Source organism: Musca vetustissima, unplaced genomic scaffold, assembly GCF_032173495.1.
Source record: "Musca vetustissima isolate MV318-11 ecotype Yass unplaced genomic scaffold, APGP_CSIRO_Mvet_v1 utg59703, whole genome shotgun sequence".
Lineage (NCBI taxonomy): Eukaryota > Metazoa > Arthropoda > Insecta > Diptera > Muscidae > Musca > Musca vetustissima.
The window spans coordinates 50,641-76,999 of NW_026874731.1; the positions used below are offsets into that span (position 1 = coordinate 50,641).

The 26,359-nt window shown below is 36.5% G+C and overlaps 1 protein-coding gene across 1 annotated transcript; it reads right to left on the reverse strand.

Moving 5' to 3' along the window:
- Positions 1 to 1,252: 1,252 nt before the first annotated feature.
- Positions 1,253 to 26,152, reverse strand: LOC133336217 (uncharacterized). Its single transcript, XM_061544504.1, has 14 exons — positions 25,943 to 26,152; positions 24,605 to 24,740; positions 24,411 to 24,541; positions 23,984 to 24,349; positions 23,423 to 23,752; positions 22,927 to 23,358; positions 22,763 to 22,863; positions 19,256 to 19,369; positions 13,170 to 13,306; positions 12,883 to 12,977; positions 10,906 to 11,004; positions 3,601 to 3,979; positions 3,401 to 3,531; positions 1,253 to 1,591 (listed from the first exon to the last, which is right to left on the reverse strand). Exons 1-14 carry the CDS (start codon positions 26,150 to 26,152, stop codon positions 1,253 to 1,255), a joined length of 3,000 nt encoding a protein of 999 aa, XP_061400488.1.
- Between the last annotated feature and the right edge of the window lie 207 nt (positions 26,153 to 26,359).

The window sequence follows — 26,359 nt, forward strand, 5'->3', positions numbered from 1 at the left end:
TATATATGGGTTATGTATAGAAGAGCCTAAATAGGTCTTAGAATACCTTTTGTAGGTCATCAATGAATTTTAAACCTCCAATAGGTCCTCCATAAAAAAATGCCTTTAAAAGTTTCTCTATGGGTAGAAGGGCTTCAATAGGTTCTCTATGTATGAAAGACTTTCAATAAGTCCGCTATGGACAGAAGACCTTTTATAGGTCATCTATGGGTATAAGAACTTCAATAGCTTCTCCAATCGCCCTCAGTAGGATATGTAAATTATCAGTTCTAATGTCGTAATGTCAGAGGGAAGTATATTTGTCCGATGCTAAATTCAAGGATTCTATTCCTTGTAGTGAGATGTGACTTTGGGGAATTGGGAAAGCTCATGACTGACTTTATATAATCAGCGGCCATCACATGAGATCATAATGTCGACTTCATGGACAAAATACACTTCATGTCGGCGTCATAGAGTCTGAGAGTAATGAGCCACAGACAAAGTCGTTTTCTTACTTTCCCAGGAATTTATAAGGGATCAACTCCAAGTTAATGATGGATAGAAGAACTTAAATATGTCCTCTATGCATAGCAGAGTTTCATTAAGTCCTCTATGTATAGAAGTTTTGATGATGTATAAATAGTAGACCTGTATAAGGTCTTCAATGGATAGAAGTCCTTCTATTGGTCATCTATAGATAAAATAATATACACTACTATATGTCTTCCATATATATGAGAGATGCTATAGATCTTACGAGACATAAAAGTCTTGATATAAGCCTCCATAGAGATAAAGGACCTGCTATTGGTCTTCAATTAATAGAAGTCCCGCTATATATAGGAGACCTGCTGTGGTTAGAAGACCTGATTCAATAGACAGAAGATCTGCGTAGGTCTATTAGGATCCTCTTAAGGTCCTAGATTTTTTTTTCAAAAGTTAGAAAAATTAAAATTTTGTGATTCAGATCGGATGGTCAGCGATAAGGTTATGGTTAGCCTTTCGATGGTCTTCTAACTTAAATATTTTGGGTGCTCCATTGTATTTTTAAGGATCCAAGACATCTTTATGGCCTTCCGCCTCTTATATTTTTTTCTTATAGTTTATTTACAAAAACAATAAATCTCCGATATCGTTCGCAAGGTTGCTGGATAAAACATGTTATTCATTAGCTTACAAACTAAATCTATAACAAATATGTATGTATACATATATATGTATTTATGTGTGTCTTATGTATATATAGTTGTAATGGTTGTATTTTGCATTTTTAAAAACTACCCGATGCCGATCCTGGCGGCTGATGTTGTTGCTGCTGTTGTAAATGGGCAGCGGCTGCTGCCAGTAATGCCGCCGATGTGGAGGATGATGATGTCGTTGTTGAGGTTGTTGTATTCGCATTAGCATTTGACGCGTTGGAGAACGCCGACGACGAGGATGCACCTGCAGCATTGGAACCTGATCCAGCAGCTCCAGTCGTATTACTGCTACTCGCAGAAGGTGGTGATTTCAACAGGGGTTTTATATCTTCGATTTGTATCAGCTGTTCGATGGGTATCAGGGAGAGTTCACCACCGGGTTGTGGTAGGGGCGGTAGTTTTGCTAAAGCCTAGAAGGAAAAAGAGGAAGAGAAGGGGAGAATTTGTAAATACTATTTTCTAAAGAAACGATTTTCATGGGAGCAGCTGCATGAATTCTATGTCGATTTTATGTACAAAAATGCTAATGCGTGGCAGCCAGGGAGTCAGAGACTACTGAACCGCATTAAATGCTACTTCGACAGGGGTTACTACGTGGAAGCGGGGGCTACAGTGTATTAGAAGCGTCTGCATAAGCTCACGGTTGAATTTATATAATCAGCGGCAATCACATGATATCATACTGTCAACTTCATAGGCAAAATTCAATCAATATGGACGCCAGAGAGTCCTAGAGTAATGAACCGCAGTAAAAACGAAAAATAACGGGAATACTACGCGGCAGCGGGTACGACAGGTGTTTTGAGGGGACTATGTGACCTCACGACCGACTTTATATAATCAGCGGCAATCACATAATATCTGAATGTCGTTTTCATAGGCAAAATACATTCAGTTATCACATCAGGGAGTCAGAGAGTACTGAACCGCAGTTAAAGCTAATACGAACGGGATTATTACGGGTCAGCGGGTACAACAGGGGTTTTGAGGGGACTCACGACCGACCTTATATAATCAGCGACTATCACATGACATCATACTGTCGACTTCATATACAAAATGCAGTCAATATGACCGCTAGGGAGTACGAGAATACAGTTAAAGCTACTACGAACGGGACTATTACGCAGCAGCGGGTACAATAGGAGTTTTGAGGGAACTATGTGTCTTCAAGACCGACTTTATATAATAAGCGGATATTACCTAAGATCTGAATGTCGTTTTCATAGAAAAAATACCTTCAGTTATCACATCAGGATGTCCGAGAGTACTGAACCGCAGTAAAAGGTACTATGAACGGTGTTATTATCGGCAGCAGGTAAAACAGAGGTTTTGAGGGGGCTATTTGATTTTACGACCGACTTTATATAATTAGCGACTATCACATGAGATCATACTGTCGACTTCATATACAAAATACAGTCAATATGGCCGCTGCTACGAACGGGACTATTGCGGTTCAGCTGGTACAACAGTGGTTTTGAGGGAACTATGTGGCCTCACGACCGACTTTTTACAGTCAGCGGCGATCACAGAAGATCTGAATGTTATTTTCAATTAAGAAATACCTTCAGTTATCACATCAGGGAGTCCGAGAGTACTGAACCGCAGTAAAAGTTACTACGAACGGTGTTATTACGCGGCAGCGGATACAACAGGGGTTTTAAGGGGACTAATGATCTCACTACCGATTTTCTACAGTCAGCGACTATCACATGAGATCATACTGTCGACTTCGTATACAAAATGCAGTCAATATGGCCGCTAGGGAGTCCGAGAGTACTGAACCGCAGTTAAAGCTACTACGAACGGGACTATTACGGGTCAGCGGGTACAACAGGGGTTTTGAGGGAACTATGTGACCTCACGACCGACTTTTTACAGTCAGCGGCGATTACATAAGATCTGAATATCGTTTTCATAGAAAAAATACCTTCAGTTATCACATCAGGGAGTCCGAGAGTACTGAACCGCAGTAAAAGCTACTATGAACGGTGTTATTAAGGGCCAGCGGGTACAACAGGGGTTTTGAGGGAACTATGTGTCTTCAAGACCGACTTTTTATAATCAGTGGCAATCACAGAAGGTCTGAATGTCGTTTTAATAGAAAAAAAATACAATAAATTCTTACATCAGGGAGTCTGAGAGTACCCACCGCAGTACATGTTCGCATTATATATTCTGAGGCATTTCGAAGAGTTCTATTAATTTCAACTTACCTTGGCATGCTCTATTGCTATCGTGGCCGCCTTTTCAGCCTCTCTCTGGCGTCGTTCTTTTAACTTCAATGAGAAGATAGCCACAGATCGAGCACTTTTCACCAACTTCTGTTTGAGGCGATTTTTTCTCTCTAGATAAAGAAAATATAATTTTTTCGTGAACAAAAAAGGAGTATTCAGAAAATTGTGTGCACTCCCACCTTTGGCCTCCTCATCTGTGGTATTGCCACCGGATGTTGTGCCTGTCGCTGCTTTCGTTGAGGTTGTAGCCTGATCCTTGTCGTTCGATTGGGATGCCTGTTGTTCCTTCTGTTGCTGTTGATTTAATTGAAATGAAGAGGTCGATGTTGTTGATATGGCCCCAACACTGGGTCGTGAGGTCTCCACGCGTGAAGCTCCACCACCACTGGATGAAGAGGAAGATGAGGCGACAATGTGCGTTGCCTGGCCCGCGGAAGAGCCTGGAGTTACGGCAGCCAGGGGTTGGGCTGCAACAGCTGTTGTCGATTTGATGGCCACATTTGTCCAGGATGGTGCTGGCTTTAAAATATCCATCGTGTCAGTATTGCTTTTAAGCTCCTTTTTTTGTTGTTATTGTTTATTTTGTTTTTATAACAAGGAATCACAGGAAAACCCAAACGAAAGGATGTGCCAGAGACGGAAACGGATATAATAAAAACCACCATACAACCACACGCATAGAAGGGGGAACAAATGAATTTATGGTGGATGAACAGTTGTGCAGGTCCAAGGAGAAAAGTTCACATTTGCATCCGGATTTTTTGCATTTGTAGTGGTAGTGTTGTTTTTGCAGGATAGTTTTGCCATAGTTTATCGCGGATTTGTAACACCATGTTGCACGCATTTGTTTTGTGGTTGGTTGCACAGACACACACCAATGCAGGAAAAGTTAACAGGTTCCCGGAATTGTAGAAAGAATTATAATTAAAGGATTTGGATAGAGATTAGTGTGTATATAAATATTTATGAATAGTTTTGAACAGAACAGAAAACAAAAAATTCCAGTGAAAAGAAAAACACCAACAACAGAAACATTTAAAGCTTTTGACTTAATGAGGATGAAGGATAACTTGCTGGATGGATGGATGGCTAAAACGAGTCAGCATAAATTTGGTTTTTTATTCATGCAGAGCCAATGGTGGATAACACAGACGCACACACATATATTGATATATATTTTTTATAATCTTATACTAATTTTCTAGAACATCTATCAAGCAGAATTGTGGAGTTCGAAGTGGCATCACCGAGTCAGAGGTTCATCACAGAGGTAGAAGCCATTTGAGGAGAAAAAGGAGCTACAACGTGGCAGTGGGGATTCAGGAGATTTAGAGGTGACTACCTGGAACCCAAGCTGACTTTATATAATCAGCGGGAACCACATGAGGTCTTAATGTTGTTTTCACAGGCGGAGTGTATTCAGTAATGATTGCATGAAGGCAGAGACAACTACAATGCAGTAAAAGTTGGTAGCAAGGATTGAGAGTCATCTATGCGGTATCAAAACTAATTAAGCGAAGTCGAAGGAAAGTAAAAGTATTAATGGAACATTTCATAGATTCACAGACGAGTTCTCGAGATTAAAATACGACTTCTACTTCTTGAAGTCAGAGGTGGATTTTTGCATTTTGAGGTAACTGCATTTATTCAATGTTTATTTCATACGAACAAACGCTACTTCGGAGCATCGGGTATTGAAGGGAGTTAGATGCGAGAATGTGGACTGTTTATAAACAGCGGGGAACACACATCGTCAGAATATCGTTTTCATGGAAAATATTCATTTAATACTAACGTTATGGGGTCTGAGAGTACTGAACCGCAGTAAAAGTTGATATCAAGGAGTCAGAGGCATCTATAAGGCATCGAATCTGCTTTTATGAAGTGGGAGGAAAGTTAATGTATTAAGGGGACCTTTAGATTTGCAGACGACTTCTTGATATTAAAAAAATATGACTTTTACCCCTAAAAGTCAGAGGTGGATTTGTGAAACTTGCAGCAAGTACTAGAATTCGATGATGATTTTAGGGAAGCAGATGTTAATACGAGGCAGCGCAGATTGCGGGGATTTAAAGGCGAATATGTGGCGGTATATTGACTTTATGTAAACAGCGGATACCACATAAGGTCAGAATGTCGTTTTCATGGACAAAATGCATTCCATACTAACATCATGGAGTAAGAGAGTACTGGACCGCAGTAAAAGTCGATATCATGGATTCAGAGACATATACAAGTGATCGAATCTGGTGTTATGAAGTGGGAGGAAGGTAAATATTATAAGGGAACATATTTTAGATTCAGAAAAGACTTCTAGAGATTACAATGCAATTTTTACCCCTTTAAGTCAGAAGAGAATTTGTGAGGTTTGAAGCATGTATTCAATGGTGACTTTACACAGCAGCTACTACGTGGCAGCGGGCATTACGGGGATTTAGAGTCGAGTATATGGACCGAATACTGACTTTATATAAACAGCGGACACCCCAGGAGTTCATAATATCGCCTTTATAGGCAAAATCCATTCAATGCCTACGTTATGGAGTCGGAGAGTAATGCACTGCAGTAAAAGTCGTTATCATGTATTCAGAGGCATCTATGAGTGGTGGTATCTGATTTTATGAAGTGAAAGAAAAGGAGCGTTTTTTAGATTCGCAGGCGAGTTATAGAGATTAAAATACGACAGCTACTCTTAGAAGACGGAAGTGTATTTGTAAAGATTCAAGCAACCACATAGATTCAATGCACTCTAGTCAAAGTCGACATGATAGTTTCAGAATCATATATAAAGGATAAAAGTTCATTTTATGGAGTGGGAGGAAAGAAATTGTGCTAAAGGAACATTCCACAGATTCAAAGATATTTCAATGGGAATTTTACTCCTTGAAGTCACAGACTCCTAGAGATTAAATAACGACTTCTATTCCTTGAATTCCGAGATGAATTTGTGAAGCTTGAAACAACTACATGGATTCAATTATGATTTTAGGGGAACAGAAGCTAATACGTGGCAGCCTGTATTACAGGTGTTTAGAGGCGAATATGTCGACAGAATGCTTAGTTTATGTAATCAGCGGAAACCGCATAAGGTTACAATATCGTCTTCATGGATAATATACCTACCATACTAATTTTATGAAGTCAGAGAGTACTCCACCGCATTAAAGTTGATATAACAGATTTATAGGCTTTTAAAAGGGATCGAATCGGATTTTATGAAGTGGAGAGAAAGAAAATATCTTGAAGAACATTTTCTAGACAACAGTCGTTTTCTAGAGATTAAAATACATGTACAACTCCTTGAAGTCAGAGGTGAATTTGTGAAGTTTGAAACGACCACATTGATTAAATGATAATTCCATGGGAGCAGCGGGGATTACAGGAGTTTAAGGCGACTATATGGATCGAATGCTGACTTTATGTGAACAGCGGGAACCACACAAGGTCAGAATATCTTGTTCATGAACAATATATCAGTCTATGATGATTTTATAGAGTCGGGGAGTAATGCGCCGCAGTAAAAAAATCCATAACATGGGAATAGAGACATGTAACAGAATTCGACTTTGATTTTATGAAGTCAGAGGAACCCTTCCGTAGTCTAAAATTCATCTTCTTGGGGTGAAAATCTACTGCTTGAAATCGGATTCTCTAATGGACTAAAATTCATCTTCCTGTTTGAAATCAGATACTTTGATATTTTGAAACGTCTAAAGCAGATACATGAATTTGAATTCTGATTTTATGGAAACAGAAGCTACTGCGTTGCAGCGGGCGTTACGGATATTTAGGAGCGAATATGTAGATCGACTGGTGACTTTATGTAATCAGCGTTGACAGCTAAAGATCGGAATGTCATTGTCATGGACATACTACATTTCATTTTGATTTCATGGAGCCAGAGGGAACTGCATCGCTGTAAAAGTCGATATCTTGGATTTATAGGCAACTATAAAAGATCGAACATGATTTTATGAAGTGGAAGGAAATAAACTTTTTTAAATGAAGATTTCATAGATTCACCGAGGACTCGGAAGCGATTACAAATTGAATTTTACTACTTGACGTCAGATGTGATCTTGTGATGTTTGAAGCATTTACATGTATTTATTCAATTAAATGTTCATGTGGTACTGTGTGGCAGCGGGGACTTCAGGATATTAGAGGCAGCTATGTGAACTCAATGCAGACTTTATATAATCAGCGGTATCTACACAAGGTCTAAATGTCGCCTTCATTGACAAAATGCATTCAGTGCTAACTCCATGAGGCCAGAGGTAACTGCACCGAGGTAAATGTCGATATCATATTGGAACCTAACCGTATTTGACACCTAGATGGACTAAAAGGCAACTTTCTGTTGTGAAAATCTACTCCTTGAAATCTGAAGAAAAAATTCATTTGAATTCTGATTTCATAAAGGCAGAGCCTACAGCGTGACAGCGGATATTACAGGGATTTATAGGCCTCCATTTGGGTAGAATGCTGATTTTATAAAATGAGCAAAGTCCACATAAGATCATAATGTCATTTCCATAAACTAAATTTATTCAATGCTGACCTTGTAGAATCAGGGATTACTGCACGGTACTATGAAAACAAAGGCATATAAAATAATTTAACTCTGATTTTATCAAGATAGATGAACCTAACTATAGTCGACACTTAGATGGATTAAAATACAACTTCTTGAAATTAAAATCTAAACATTGAAATCAGAGCATATTTAAAAAGTCTACAGTAATTACAAGAATTCGGATGCTGATTTCATGGATACAGAAGCAACTGCGCGGCAGCGGATATTACAGGGATTTAGAACAGAGCATGTTTACTGAATTGTGACTTTATTAAATCAGCGGAGACCACATATAGCTTGAATGTCGTTTTCATGGACAAAATGCATTCAGTGCAGACTATATGGAGTCAGAGAGTAATGCACCGGAGTCCAAGTCGGAATTATGGTATAAATTGCGGACAAGTCGAAGGAAAGAAGCAAACATTATGACTTCAAGGACAACTTCCAGGAACTAAAATGTATCTTACATACAAATTTATTTTCGATTTCCCATAAGTTAAATATGATTCTTTTTTGACTTCGATGTTCGAAGAATTCACCCAAACTCCACAATACTGCTATAAATATGCACAACCACATCGCTGACATTTATTTCCATACAATTTTTTAAGCAACTCGATTTTATTTAACTCAATGATACATAAGGCTAAATAACAATCCTAATTTAATTTTTAATATATATATATTTGGGTATATAGTAACACACTCTGACATAAAAATGCAACATGAATTTTTATGAATGATTTTTTCTCATTGATAACATTCAGGAATGAGATTACATTTAACATCTAAATTTTCTCCAACAAGCTAATATTTTTTGCATATTTTTTCAGTAACTTGGGCTAATAACACTGATCTATAATAAACTAGACTATTAACACTCATTACTATACAGTGACAAACAAAAGTGAAGGCAAAAAATTTAATTTAAACATTTTCAAGAAACCACAGAAGCGTGGGGATTTTTTAAATAGAATTTTTCAGGGACCAATTAAGGCGTGGATTTTTTAAATGCAAAATACTCAGAGACCAATTAAGGCGTGAATTTTTTAAATAGAAATTTTCAGGGACCATCACAGGCGTGGATTTTTTAAATAGAAATTTTCAGGGACCATCACAGGCGTGGATTTTTTAAATAGAATTTTTTACCATCACAGGCGTGTATTTTTTAAATAGAAATTTTCAGGGACCATCACAGGCGTGGATTTTTTAAATAGAAATTATCAGGGACCATCACAGGCGTGTATTTTTTAAATAGACATTTTCAGGGACCATCACAGGCGTGGATTTTTTAAATAGAAATTATCAGGGACCATCACAGGCGTGGATTTTTTAAATAGAAATTATCAGGGACCATCACAGGCGTGGATTTTTTAAATAGAAATTATCAGGGACCATCACAGGCGTGGATTTTTTAAATAGAAATTATCAGGGACCATCACAGGCGTGGATTTTTTAAATAGAAATTTTCAGGGACCATCACAGGCGTGGATTTTTTAAATAGAAATTTTCAGGGACCATCACAGGCGTGGATTTTTTAAATAGAAATTTTCAGGGACCATCACAGGCGTGGATTTTTTTAGAAATTTTCAGGGACCATCACAGGCGTGGATTTTTTAAATAGAAATTTTCAGGGACCATCACAGGCGTGGATTTTTTAAATAGAAATTTTCAGGGACCATCACAGGCGTGGATTTTTTAAATAGAAATTTTTCAGGGACCATCAGGCAGGCGTGGATTTTTTAAATAGAAATTTTCAGGGACCATCACAGGCGTGGATTTTTTAAATAGAAATTTTCAGGGACCATCACAGGCGTGGATTTTTTAAATAGAAATTTTCAGGGACCATCACAGGCGTGGATTTTTTAAATAGAAATTATCAGGGACCATCACAGGCGTGGATTTTTTAAATAGAAATTTTCAGGGACCATCACAGGCGTGGATTTTTTAAATAGAAATTTTCAGGGACCATCACAGGCGTGGATTTTTTAAATAGAAATTTTCAGGGACCATCACAGGCGTGGATTTTTTAAATAGAAATTTTCAGGGACCATCACAGGCGTGGATTTTTTAAATAGAATTTTTCAGGGACCATCACAGGCGTGGATTTTTTAAATAGAAATTTTCAAGAAGATAGATTTCATTTGTTTTGAATTCGAAGGGGTTTACCAGGTCGAACAAAACGACGTTTTTATTTCTGATATTTTTATCCAATAAATATATTTTTGAATCATTAAAGGCCGCAGTTTGAAGGTCTCGCGTGTGGTTTTATAAAACTTAAAATACATTGCGGTTGTATGGTTCTCTAAGTTCTGACTACGATCAGCATGGCATGCTGACAGTTTTATAGAAATCTTAGAAGTGGTTACATTTCCGTAAATGAGTATTCCTTATGTCAATGAAAAATGGTCGGAATTCAAACGCTGATGTTGGCTTTAATTTTAATACCGGTTCGGGTATATGCAGGACCAAAACATTGTACCCGAATTGGAGATGTCGTTATTAGAACCACTTTAAGTAAGATTTGAGTGAAAATCAAAATTTTGAAATTTTTATAATTATTTTCCCTGATTTTGTTTCCAGCTACCTTCTACTGTGATCAGATCCAATGCCCGAGGGCCACAACATATGATTGTTTAGTTTACAAGGAAGTGAATCCGGCAAATCCCTCGACAATTCTACGTTCGAATATTTGTCGTTTTATAAATGGAGGGCGGAGTCGTTATTCTACCAGGTTACAAAACCAACAGCTAAACACCGGTGAATGGAAATTATATATAAGAGCCAAACCGGGCGAGGAAGTCGAGGTGATAAGGAATTAAATTTAAATTCGAATAAAATTCAGAATTTCAATTCAATTTTGTTTGTCACTGTAAAATATTTTTTGGCAAAGGATTTTTTTCGCTACCTTGGATATACAATCAATACTCCTACGTAGATTAACATTATCGTTGACTTTTAAACGTGACATCCATTCGGGTGCATGGGTTTTGTTATTATAATTATCCTGTCGTAATTGGATAAGGATTTTAATATTTTACATGGGAAAGAAATTTTAATAATAATAATATATATTGTTGTTGTTGTGGGGTGAAAGGGTGTGATTGAGTAGAGTGAAAGTGTGTGAGGTGTTTTATATGTCAGACATTGAAAGGATCGATTTTGATTTTCTCGAAATTTCATGTGAAAATTTCAAATGTATATGAAAAATGTATTCATAAGAAAGTTTTATAAGAAAGTTTCATATGAAAATTTCATATAAAAGTTTCATAAGAAAATTTCATATGAAAGTTTCATATGAAAGTTTTAGATGAAAGTTTCATAAGAAAATTTCATATGAAAGTTTCATAAGAAAATTTCATATGAAAGTTTCATAAGAAAGTTGTATATAAAAGTTTTATACGAAAGTTTCATATAAACGTTTCATAAGAAAGTTTCATATGAAAGTTTCATAAGAAAGTTTCAAATGAAAGTTTCATAAGAAAGTTTCAAATGAAAGTTTCACAAGAAAGTTTCAAATGAAAGTTTCACAAGAAAGTTTCAAATGAAAGTTTCACAAGAAAGTTTCATATGTAAGTTTCAAATGAAAGTTTCACAAGAAAGTTTCATAAGAAAGTTTTATATGAAAGTTTCATAAGAAAGTTTCATGTAAACATTTTTCAAGGACCAATTAAGGCATGGATTTTGGACAAAGGTTTTTCAGGACCATCAGAGGCGTTGATTTTTTAAATAGGATTTTTCAAGGACTAACAGAGGCGTGGATTTTTTAAATAGGATTTTTCAAGGACTAACAGAGGCGAGGATTTTTTAAGTAGGATTTTTCAAGGACTAACAGAGGCGTGGATTTTTTAAATAGGATTTTTCAAGAACTAACAGAGGCGAGAATTTTTTAAATAGGATTTTTCAAGGACTAACGGAGGCGTGAATTTTTTAAATAGGATTTTTCAAGTTATATCAACAAATTTTATATGAAACTTTCATATCAAAAAATTTCATATGAAACTTTCATATCAAAAAATTTCATATGAAACTTTCATATCAAAAAATTTCATATGAAACTTTCATATCAAAAAATTTCATATGAAACTTTCACATCAAAAAATTTCATATGAAACTTTCACATCAAAAAATTTCATATAAAACTTTTATATCAAAAAATTTCATATGAAACTTTCGTATCAATAAATTTCATATGAAACTTACATATAAAAAAAAAAAATAAAATAAAATAAAAATGAAACTTTCATATCAAAAAATTTCGTATGAAATTTTGATAACAAAAAGTTTCACATACGAAAAAAAAATTCAAATGAAACTTTCATACCAAAAAATGTCATATTAAACTTTCGTATCAAAAATTTGCATATGAAACTTTCACATGAAACTTTCACATGAAACTTTCCCGTGAAACTTTCCCGTGAAACTTTCACATGAAACTTTCACATGAAACTTTCACATGAAATTTTCACATGAAATTTTCACATGAAATTTTCACATGATATTTTTTACATGAAATTTTCACATGAAATTTTCACATGAAACTTTCACTTGAAACTTTCACTTGAAACTTTCATATAAAAAATTGCATATGAAACTATCATATGCAAAATTTCGTATGAAATTTTTATATATATAATTTCTCAATCCTCTTTCATTTCAATATCTGACAGTGTTTTCAAATTTTTTGGGTGAAAGTTCGTGGTGTTTCTATGTGAAAAATTACAACTAAATTTTGGATACAAATGTTATTTATAGGACTCCATAGACAAACTAGGGAGAGGAGGATAGTAGTAGTAGTTGATCCCAATAATAAAATCATAAAAATAAAAATTTTGAAAATTTATGTTCTTTTTTTAAAATATGTATTCAAATATTGATGTCTTACGCTTATATTCAAATTCATGGTACTCTCAGCGGATATTTTGCGGGCATTAAATGGCGGTATTTCCGATAGCTTCGATATTGTGGGTAATTTCTTTTCTTGTGTTATTGTTGTCTGTGGCTGGGAACTGGATGATGATGATGACGTGGCTGAGGCAGCGGCGGGGGGTGGTGTCGATGCGGCTGAGCCAATTAGCGACTGTGATGTTAATTGCGATGGCTGTTGTTGTTGTTGTTGGTGGCGGGAAATGTTACTAGCATTATTATTATTGTTGGAATTGATGGCAATGCCGGTAGTCCGTTGGGGACTACTGCTGGCACTACTGCCAGTTTGCTCGGCCGAATCCGTGGATTTCTTCCGGAAGGGTGGTATTTCTGGTAGATGCATACATTGACGGGTATTTAAGGCCAAGGAACTTGCAGAAGCTCTAAATGTATTTACAGGAGGTTCGATTTTTTTTTTTTTTTGATACAAGAAGAAGAAAGGAGAAGGAGAGAAAAAAATAGGAAGCCAAAAATATAGAGAGAAAGAAAAGAAGCAAAATTGAGTGTAAAGGAAAAAAAGAAACAAAAATGCAAAAGGATAGTTGGAGGAGGAGTATAGATGAAAGGGGAATATGAGACAAGGGACCAAGGCAGGGCGTTACAAAAATATTTCGAAAAAATTGTGATTTTTTTAAAAAAAAAAGTGTGTGAAGAGAAAAAATATTTCGAGAGCAAAATTTCGTGAAGAGAAAAAATTTGAAAAGAGATAAGATATATGGTAATCAAGAAAAAAATCATTAGCAATATTTTCATAAGAAAAATGTAGGTGGAAAATACAACAACTAAAAAACATTTAAAATTAGAAACAATATTATTATTATTTTTTTAATCTGAAACATGCGTTCGTTTGGAAGTTTTTTTAAGTTTTGAAAAAATATCTCTTTAAAAAAAATTAGAAGTTCTTGTAACTATTTGTAAAAAGAATTGAAATCCTTTTATATATATATATATATTTTTTTTTTTTTGAAAAAAAAAATTATCTAAAAAGACAGAAAAAAGCTATTTTTTATTAGAAACAAATCTATTCTTTAAAATATTTTTTATTTATTTATTTTTTTTTAAATAAATATTTATTATATAAATATTTTTATTATATAGGGGATGATAGATACCAAGCAACGGATCTGATTGGCATTAAAATGGTGAAGTCCAGGCTTATCTTGGTCCCTCTTCCATCTCAATCGTGGACACTGACCTCCCCTCCCACCTGGGGAGCTATTTTCATCACCAGATGCAATACTGAGCTAATATGTGCCGCGAGTTCACACATAAGAATGTGCGCACGTCGTACTGAACAGGCGCACATGTACTCGCTTTGGCGGATGTACTCTTCTTGAGTACAAAGCCGATATTATTGCCTTACAGTAAATCAGATGATTACGCCATGTATTATAGCTGCCACGAAACGAGACGTGAATTTGGCTGCGGATTTATGGTTAACAAGAGAATAAAAGACTTCGTCTCCAGATTCACTCGAGTAGATGAGCGAGATGCTATAATCCGTACAAAAACGAAGTTCTTCTACATCAGTCTCATTTGCGCCCCTGCTCCGACCGAAGATAAAGCGCCTAGAAACAGCATATGATTGTTGCCCTGGCCATGACATTAAAATTCTGCTAGGAAATTTTAATGCAAAAATCGGAAGGTAAAATATCTTTGGCCCTACCGTCGGAAAATTCAGCCTCCATGAAGAAACATCAGACAATGGCATGAGGTTGATTGACTTCGCAGCCAGATTCAAGCATCTCGATATACACAAGGCCACTTGGATTTCTCCCGATCGAACAATGAGAAATAAAATCGATCATGTTGTGATAGACGGAAGGCATTCATCCAGTGTTCTAGACGTCCGATCGATCCGGGGAGCGAATATCGATTCGGACCATTACCTTGTGGCAGCCAAGGTTCGCACCCGTCTTAATGTAGCAGCAAAGGTGCGATCTAATGTAACACGGAAATTTGACGTCGAAAAACTGCAAACACATCAGATGGCAGAAGCCTACTCCGCACGACTTACCCACCTGCTTGACGAAAGCACTTCTTGTCCCGATAATAGTATAGAAGCACAATGGCAAATAATTGCCCACTCCCTATAAACTGCAGGAAAAGCTACACTTGGGTACCAAAGACCACCATCAAGAAATCCGTGGTACGATCAGAATATGAACAAGTAAAAAGCGTTAAGTTCTGCCGGGCCGAACTTTGGGTACCCTTCACCATAGATATACTGACAGGTACTAGCAATGAAAATAATGGGAACATACCAAAAAGTGGACCTATACCGACATTTCTAAAAAGGGATTATGTAAACCATAACAAAAAATTCAGTAATTTTTAATGGATTATAATACACTGTGGCTAATTGAATTATCGATTCTAGACCCCATGTATCTTTGGACCAAATGCGCTTCAAAAAATTTAGATTTCATCCAAACTTTGTCCATCTTATTATTTCTTACAATCTTAGTTCAAATTCGAAGATGGGGAATATCGGTCAACTTTGTCTGGAACCTCCATACAGCGACTATGTCTTAATGCGGGTTATAGTCCATTATCGAACGTTCTACTTTTTTATCTCGATATCCTCCGCAGGTGAAATGATTACATCAGAGTCTTAGAACCAAACTCAAAACGCGGAACAAGTCAGATAACCATTTTAATATAAAAACGGGGTTATATGGGGACTACCCTAAAATGGGGGCGAATATTAATAATTTTTGGTAGGGAGATTTGGTACCATATACGACTACAAAATACCAATTTGCAACAAATTCGGCTGAAAAACGCGCTCAAGAACCCTAAAATACCGAAAATTGGAGGGTACCCTTGTGTGGGGGCTACCCGAAAAAATGGACCTATATTCATATTTTTTTGTGGAGAGATTTGGTACATATTAAGAACTCAAAATACTAAATTACAGCCAAAATATTGAAAATTAGGAGGTACCGTTATATGGGGGCTACCAGAAAAAGTGGACCTATACTTTTAATTTTGGAGACATTTAGTACCCAATAAGAACTCAATGTACAAAATTTCAGCGTATTCGATTGAAAACCACGCTCAAGAACCCCAAAATACCGAAAATTGGGGTGTACTGTTATATGGGAGCTATGCCTAAACGTGGACCGATAAATCACATCTTCGAACTTGACCTGTCTGCAGACAAAAGACGACTCTATGCAAAATTTGGCTCTATCTCCATTCGTTTAGACGCTAGAGTGATTACAACAGACAGACGGACATGGCTATATCGTCATAGAATTTTACGCCAATCAAGAATATATATACTTTATAGGGTCGGAGATGATTATTTTGATGAGTTACAACCGGAAAAACAAACTTAATATACCCTCCATACTATGGTGGAGGGTATAAAAACGCAGCGTGTAGGGCAACCCTGCAGACAGTAGCAACACGTAATGCGTTGGAGAACTATCGGGAAAAAAGGAGAAACGTATTAAAAAAAGAAAGAACAAGAAAAACGTGAGCGTAAGAAAAACGAGATGTACAGGAGTCAGAATGAAGTCCGGAAATTTTACCATCGAGTAAAACACCAAACCGAAGGCTTTGGTTCAGGCACATCCTCCTGTAGAGATGAAGAAGGAATCCTGGTGACAGATACAGACAGCGTGCTGAGGATCTGGAAGGAACATTTTGAAAAACGTCTGGTATCAAATAGTAGCGGAGACGAGGATACCCCAGAACCAATAATAGATGACGGTATAGAGTGTATACCACCTAGCCAATATGACGTCAGAATAGCAATCAGCAGGTGCCGATGGGGCGGCTACAAGCCTCACTATTCAAGACTGGTGGTCAGATGCTGCCAAATTGTAAGGAGCATGCACCAGCTGATTAGTACAATTTGGCTAGAAGACTGCATGCCCAATGATTGGAACCTTAGCATCCTGTGTTCCGTGCACAAAAAAGGAGACAAGGCGATATGTGTCAACTATAGAGGAATAAGTCTCCTTCCCATCGCAAATGAAGTGCTATCCAACGTACTGTGTGAACGACTGAAGCCAATGGTCAATGACATTATTGGACCATACCAATGCGACTTCAGACCTGGCAAATCCACCATTGACCGGATTTTCACTCTGCGCCAAATCCTGGAAAAACCATGAAAAAAACGTCGGTACATTCCACCTATTTGTCGACTATAAAGCCGCTTTTGACAGCCCTATCCGTTCAGAGGTGTATAAAGCCATGTCTGCGTTTGGCTTCCTGTAAAATGAATTCGGCTTTGCAGGATAACTTTACATAAGATCTTTCGTTCTCGTTCGGTATTAAAGGGCTCTGAGAGGTCCTTTCCAACTTTAACTGCTGATCTTATGTCAATGATCTTTGCAGGATAACTTTACATGAGATCATTGACATAAGATCAGCAGTTAAAGTTGGAAAGGACCTCTCAGAGCCCTTTAATACCGAACGAGGATTCAGACAAGGTGACAGTTTGTCGTGTGACCTTTTAAACATCCTGCGGGAAAAGGTCATACGAGATGCAAAAGTTAACAGAAATGGCACTCTGTACACTAAACAACACATGTTACTCGCCTACGCCGATGTCATCGACATAATGGGTCGAACATTGAGAGCGGTAACAGCCACCTTTGAACAAATTGAGAAGGAGTCTGACAAAGTGGGTCTGGCAGTAAACGGCGAGAAGACAAAGCTGATGGTATAAACGCGCAAGACGTCCAGTAGAACTTGAGAATTACAGCTTCGAGGTAGTCGAAGATTTTATATACCTTAGTACCGCCATAAATAAAACGAATGGCATCAGTTTTGAAATTCGGAGAAGAATAGTGTTGGCCAACAGATGCTACTATGGTCTAAGTAAGCAGTTTTTTTTAATCAAAAAAATTTTTTTTGAATTTTTTTGTGTTTTAAAATTTCCGTTGGATAAAAATTAATACAAAATACCTAACCAACATTTAATAATGCAATTTTCTGTCTTTTCATTTATCCTTTAAAAAAATTATTTAAAAAATATTTTTTTTTTTAATTTTTACAATTTCAAACTATAAACAAAAACGATTTTTTAAGATATTTTGATTTTTTTTGTAATATTCTTTTAAAAAATATTGATTTTTATACCCTACACAACTATGTTGTCAGGGTATTATAGCTTTTTGCAGCCCCAAACGTTTGTAACGCCGCGAAATATTGGTCCTAGACCCACCTTTAAGTATACAGATCGTCATATCTCGACCAGCTGAGTCGATCTAGACATGTGTGTCCGTCCGTCCGTCTGTCCATCATGATTTGTAAACACGATACAGGCCACAGTTATGTACCAATCTTCACGAAATTTTGCATGTAGGATGGGTTCTGGCCAATGAAGACCCCTATTGTTTTTGGAAAAGATCGGTTAATATTTAGGGGATGAAATGGACCAAATACTAAATTTTTGTCGGTTTTTCTGGTCGCTCCAGAGGCCGCAATTATGGCCCAAACACCGCGAATTTTTGCATGGAGAAGGGGATCGGGCCAGAGAATAAGCATGCATGTTTTGATAAAGATCGGTCAATATTTAGCGGGTCAAATGGACCCTGACTTTTGTGTGAAAAATGACAAAATTTGTATTCTATGGCATATATATTTACTCCTGGAGGATGTAGACCCCAGGAGTTGATAGCATATCCAAGAGGAGTGGTTGGCCTTTAAATTGATACCAAATATAGTGATGTATCTACTCAGATGTGGGAGTTACAGTCAAATATTTACAGGTGCTTACGTATTCAGATATTATTTAGTAACCCATTACCACATTAGAGGGAGAAATATCGCGCTGATGGCTTTGAAATTTTTCATGAAGTTCCAGTTATGGTCAAGAACAACGCCTACAATTTTCGGTGATGATCAGATTAAAATTTTGGGATGAAATGGACCGAAAACATAATTTTTTGTGTGTTTTCGAGTAGAGTATAATCCGAAAATCACAACACAACCCACCGTGAAGGTAATCTGGACAAGTAATTAGAAGGACTGTACTGAATATTCGAAAAAAGTAAGGAAGAGGTGTTGTTAACCTCTAATCGGACAAGAGATCGCAAATATCACGAAATATTACTCAGACTCGGAATAAACATCCTCAGAAAGTTAGAGTTCGTGGTAGTTGTGTAGGGTATCGCATGGTCGGCCCCGTCCGACTATACTGCTCCGCTCACTGGTTTATTTATAGATTTATTTTTTGAAAAATAAATACGAAAATATGAATTTTTTTATAATTTCAAAAAGAAAATAAAATCCATTGCACACACACTCTTTTGAACATCTATTTACACACACACATTTATATACATATGTATCTATAGTTATGACTTTACCCCGTTAAAGCGTGCAATCTTTGTATTGGTATGGAGCTTAAATTACGAACTGAATATCCATGAAATGGGGGTATTTCCGGTATTTTCTTTTTCTGCTTACAATTTTTGCATGCGCTTTTATTTTCGAAAAAAAATTACGAAAAATTGACAAAAAATTATAATTTTTAAAAATTTAGAAAAAAAATAAATGTAGAAAAAAAATATTAAAATTTTTATAAATTGTAACCCATTGTGTGTAAGTGTTTTTTGGTATTGTTTTTGTACTTAAAAAAGTGCAAGAAAATTAAAAAAGGAGAGGAATAGAGGAGATTTCTAATTAAAATAGAAATTTGAAAGGATTCAGATCTAGCCTTTTATTTATAAAAAATATATTGCCTTTACATTTTTACTACTCTAATGATGTTTGGAAATGAGTATGGAATATATTGTACCATGTTTTGTTTGGTATAGCTACAAGTTTGGTATACTGCACCAATATTCGGCATATTGGATAATTTTCCTAGAGAAGTGGCTATAATTTGATATTTTGGGGGTCTAATTAGGTAGCAAACCTCCCTAGCAAGAATTATGAATAATGGTCCATTTTTTCAGGTCGCCCCCACATAAGGATATTCCTAAAATGTTAATATTTGTAGGAATTTGGAGATGTTTTTTTTTATCGAAGTGGCTGTTATTTGGTACCAAACCTCCGTACCAAAAATTATAAATATTTATATATTTAATACTCGGCATTCGCAATCTAACAACCTAAAGTCTTTGCTGCACCAATCACAAAAATCGGCTGAATATATATATATATATATATATGGGGTCTATATACGTCCCAATATGTATGGAGCCGAAAAATTCAATGAAGCCCCTTGGATGATTCTATGGACAATTCTAAGCAATTTTGGCGAAGGAACCATAGGTCTGTCTCGATTTTCGAGTCTTCCACTTTTCAAAAAATGTTTTTTTCCTTATAACATCATTTTGATTCAAAATTTGATTTTTTTTTATCAATCTGGCGGTGGTCATAAGTAAAAATAAAGATCAGAAATGAATATTCTACATATCTATGTCTTCTAAAAGACGTCACCTTTTCGAAGAATATTGACCAAACTTGAACAAACTCGAATATGTGATATTTATGTCTTTCTGGAACCTATTCAAAATTTCATTTCATTTCGGCAAGTTTAGATTCGTTTTGCATACAATGGAACAAATTTCTGTAAATCGATTTAGAGCAAACTTGATACACGCTATTCTGCATCTGCACCAATTTCAACAAAACTCAATAACGTCATTCTAGTGTCTCAATTCGATACGTTGTGCAAAATTTCGTGTCATTCGGTGCACCATTTACCTAAAAGCCAACGAAAATATATATGGAGCTATATCTAAATCTAAAAGGACTTCCACGAAACCTGCCAGAGATTAATTTATATTAACTTCAGTACATTGTACAAAATTGTATACCAATCGGACAAACTTTAGGTCCTTAGTGCACAATTTGCATAAAATCGGAAGAAAAGACATATGAGAGCTATACCTAAATTTGAACCGATTATGACGAAACTTTACACACACATATTTCTAGACTTAATTCAGTACATTATGCCAAATTTCGTGCAAATCGAGGATATATATAGGGACTTTGGTGCACCATTTACATAAAATCGGACGAAAATATATATGGGAGCTATATCTAAATCTGACCCGATTTTCTCGAAACTTGAAACACTTCATTCTAGACATAATTCCATACGCTGTGCCAAATTTCGTGCAAATCGAAAGATATATAGGGACTTTGGTGCTCCATTTACTTTAAATCGGACGAAACTATATACGGGAGCTATATCTAAATCTGAACCGATCTTCTCGAAACTTGACACACATCATTCTAGACATAATTTAGTATACTATGCAGAATTTCGTGCAAATCGAATGATATATAGGGGCTTTGGTAGTCCATTTACATTAAATCGGGTGGAAATATATATGGGAGCTATATCCAAATCTGAACCGATTTTCACGAAACTTAGCACACATCATTCTATACCTAATTCAGTACACTATGCCCAATTTCGTGCAAATCGAAAGATATATAGGGACTTGGTACACCATTTACATTAAATCGGACGAAACTATGTACGAGAGCTATATCTAAATCTGAACCGATTTTTCCCAATAGTGTTCACTCTTGGGTCAAATAAGTGACCTATGCCAAATTTCATCCAATTCGGATCATAAATGGGACCTGTACTTTGTTCACAATAATACATGGACGGACGGACAGACGGACATCCGTAAATCGGCTCAGAAAGTGATTCTATGCATATTCTCAAAAGAAACTATGTGTCTATTTCGTTTCTTTTTGCCTACTACAAACATATGCACAAAGACATAATACCCTGTACCACAGTGTGGGGAAGGGTATAAAACATTAAAAAAATCAAAATTATTTTGAAACATTTTTTTTTCCAAATTTAATTTTTATACCCTACACAACTATGTTGTCAGGGTATTATAGCTGTGTGCAGCCCCAGAGTTTGTAACGCCGCGAAATATTGGTCCTAGACCCACCTTTAAGTATACCGATCGTCATATCTCGGATAGCTGAGTAGATCTAGCGTGTCCGTCCGTCCGTCCGTACATATTCAGATACTATTTAGTAACCCATTACTAGAGGGCGGAAATATAGCGCTGATCGCTTTGAAATTTTTCATGAGGTTCCAATTATGGCCAAGGACAACGCCTATAATTTTCGGTGATGATCAGATAATAATATTGGAATTAAGTGGACCGAAAACTTAATTTTTTGTGTTTTTTTTTAAGTCGATCTACAGGCCACAATAGAAAGCTTAACATCACAACATAACCCACGATAAGGAAAATCGGGACAAGTATAGTCCTCGTCTACTGAATATTAGAAATATTTGTTGACATATAGTGGGTCTAGAGGGTGCAAATATCGCGAAATATTGCCCAAGCTCTGAATATAGAACCACAGATAGTTAGATGTTCGTCGAAGTTGTGTAGGGTATCATATGGTCGGCTCCGTCCGACTATACTGATCCGCTCACTGGTTTAGAGTAATTTGTTTACTATTTTTTAAAATTGTTTAAACGACCTTATAAACTGTGATATTCTATTAATTTAACTTCAGACCTCTACCCGATTAAAATTTCGATGGCCAGGTCATTCTAATGTGTTCTTCCGATTTTGACTGGGGATTTCAAGCAGGATAATGATTTATATTTCAAAAATATTTATATCTTAAAATTAAATAAGCTTAAAAAAGATTGTGAAACAAATACATACAAAGAAATAGCAAAAATGTGTTTAAGTATTAGAAATGTAAAGAGGAAATGTATATGTGTGTGAATGCAGAAGGCATATATGTGTTAGGAAATTTAAGTAGAGTGTGTTTGTGTGTGTTTGATTTATTCATTTTAAGGTAAATAAAAAATATTGAAAATCTGTTGACCTCTAGTAACAAAAATTCATTAAAAATATAATACATACCCGCTGTGAGAACGGCCAACATCCTGATTAAGACTTGTCAAGGAGGCACCACCCATGGGTGGTGTGGACTCAAGCAGGGGGCGTATGAGGATTGTGCTTGTCTAAAAGTAATTAAAAAAATTTATTATTTTTTTTGAAAAATACATTTCAAAAATATCCTTTACCTGTGATGGTGGTGAATCCGGTGATGAGTCACGATTCTCAAAAACATTTACATCCGCCTCGATATTACGCTGCAAACCAAATCTGGATATTTCATCGACATAGGGTTCAAATTCACGCTGCTTCAGCAGCTCTTGTTGATACAGTAGATCTTCGGACAATTGCCGCTGTATGGACTGTTGATTGGCAGCAGCTGCAGCAGCCGACACAGCGGCACCACAACTATTAACATCGGCTAAATTCAAGGCGGCCAATTCATGATCCGGTTGGGTGGAGGTGGTACTGGGCGGTGTTGGTGGTGTGGGTCGTGGCGAGGTGCCCTTACATTGCATTTCACGGCGGCAATGTTCGGCTCGGGCTATTTCCGCTGCCAACCATGATGGTAACTCTGGCAGTAACCAGGTTAAAGCTGAACGTAGGCCCAACATGATATGCTACAATGAGAGAGAGAGATAGATTAATACCACTCCCCTTCCCCTCCCACATCATTGAACCTACCTCTAGTGTCACTATCAAAATAATCGTTTGTGCCGTTGTTAGGCCCGGCCACAAACGTGACACTTGACCGGATAGGCCAATCAATGCACAATTCACAATGACCGCAGCCAGTGACAGCAGGCTGAGGGCATTCTGCCAGGTTCCAATGTTGGCAACACGTTGACCAAATGGCCTCTGATGTACATGGGCCAATTTAAAGGCATCGGAACGAATTTCCATTAGATTGTTAATGAGGGCACATATTCCGGCCAGGGGGAAGGCGGCCGAAAATAGCACAACATAACCCATTTGGACAAGCATTTCCAAATGATCCGAAAAGGTGCCGTCGTACTGGAAATGAATGAAAAAATTAAAGCCAAAAATATTTTTTGAAAAAATCGACGCCTTGTCTGAGCTCCCTAAAATATTTTTTTAAAAAATCGACACCTTGTCTGAGATCCCTAAAAATATTTTTTTTAAATCCAGGCCCCATGTAGGTCCCTAAAAATTAAATATTAATTCTTGTCCTATGTGGCGTATGACTACTGACACAACTCATACGCACCCCCGCACCTTCCTTACCTTATACAATGAACTTTCAATTTCCGCCTGTCCAATATTCCGTTTAGTTGCACTCGTAGTCGTCGATGGCGTTGAACAACCCGTATCTGTGGATGGTTTCTTGGGTAGCTGCTTCGATGGCGTGCCCGGCTGCATGGGAGTTGAGGTGCCACTTGCCTGTTTGGTTTTCTCAGAGTCCGTAGAACCAGCTGCTCCCGCCGCAGCCACACTTTCCGCAAAGGTGCGATTATTATCCTGAGTTGGACTCAAGGCACCCCACATATTGAAGCTCAACTTGGCCAGACGTACCTGTTCGGCAACATATGGCAGGGCGGATTCACGTAAATTACCAATAATTTGTCGAGAAATCAGCAGGCCAGCCAATTGCTAAAACCGAAGCAATGGTTGAGGTATAAGTTTTTCAATTTTCTTTCTAAATTTTGCTCACCTCTTTAAGCTTCTCTTCATCGCGCAAATAAAACGCTATATAGAATAGCGATAGAAAAGAGTTGACAAATTGAAATAGAGCAACCTTGGCTATCAGATGATTTTCATATTTCGATTGCAGGCGATAATTTTCTAAGAAAACAAATATTTTATCGGATTAAATTTAGGATCGCTTAGAGCCTTCTTAATCCTTACCTTTATCGTTTAGCCAAACGGCCAATTTATAGTACGCCTCATCCATAAGTGTTATGGCGCCGGCCAATAATACCTTTGGTATTACACTTAGACAACAAAGGACGCCAGTTTCGGGTAGCTTGGAATCCCACCAATCCTGTAAAAAGAAGAAGAAGGAAAGAAGTTTAGTGAAGGGTAGTCTTTACTGATGTTACCATAAGGCCTATAAAGAAGGACTATATTCGATTTCATTAATAATTTCTTCAAAATTAAAACTTAAATTTAATTATCAGAGAGAAGGGAACTATATGGCGTATAAGTGTGGTCATTACGTATACGCTCCTATATCCCATAGGAAACAATTGAGGTATAATTGAACTCTAGAGGGCGGCGATTTTTAAAAGAATCATTTTTCGAGGGTCATCCGAAATGTATATTTTTATAGACCTCTAAAAATATTTTTAAAACATACACCCCTTTTGCAAGACTTCCAAAAACTATTTCAAAAAGATCCACGCCTTTACTAAATCTCCAAAAACTATGTGGCAGACCGCCAAAAAATATTCCTTAAAAAATCGACGCCTTTGGCTAGACCGCCAAAAAAATATTCCTTAAAAAATCTACGCCTTTGGCTCGACCTCCAAAAAATATTCTTTAAAAAATCTACGCCTTTGGCTAGACCTCCAAAAAATATTCTTTAAAAAATCCACGCCTAAGGATAGTCCCTGAGCCTTATATAGACCTCAGAAAAAAATTATTTAAAAAATCCAAGCCTTATATAGACCTCTGAAAAAATTATTTAAAAAATCCACGCCTTATATAGACCTCAGAAAAATTATTTAAAACATCCACGCCTTATATAGACCTCAGAAAAAATTATTTAAAAAATCCACGCCTTATATAGACCTCAGAAAAAATTATTTAAAAAATCCACGCCTTATATAGACCTCAGAAAAAATTATTTAAAAAATCCACGCCTTATATAGACCTCAGAAAAAATTATTTAAAAAATCGACGCCTTATATAGACCTCAGAAAAATTATTTAAAAAATCCACGCCTTATATAGACCTCAGAAAAAATTATTTAAAAACCTCAGAAAAAATTATTTAAAAACCTCAGAAAAAAATTATTAAAAAAATCCACGCCTTATAAAAACCTCAGAAAAAATTATTTAAAAAATCCACGCCTTATATAGACCTCAGAAAAAATTATTTAAAAACCTCAGAAAAAATTATTTAAAAACCTCAGAAAAAATTATTTAAAAAACTCAGAAAAAAATTATTTAAAAAATCCAGAAAAAAAAAATATTTAAATAGGGAGCCTATGTAGATTTGAAAAAAAAAATAATTTTTACTTACATTGCCATTAAGATCGCCACCTACTCCAGCTTCCGGTTTCGTTTCAATTTTTATTGTACTAACATTACTTCGAACCGATCCGGCACGTTCCTCGTCACCATCCAATGATTTACGATATTCACCAGGAATCGATGTGGTCGATGCATGACGTGACGGTACATATGCCAAATTTACAAAGGCACTGTGCCCATCGTTAGTGCTGGCAGCCATACCGGAGCAACAACACTTTCAAAGGCAAAGTCAAATTCGCCAAACGACAATACTTAAACCAGTTAGACTTTTTTGCTATGCTCCAACAATAATAAAATGTTTGTCAAGGACAATGGCATGATCTGCAACAAGAAGTAAGAAACTACATTTTCAATATTGACAACCAAAAAAGTGAATGAAAAATCAAACTTGTTTTTATTTGACCGA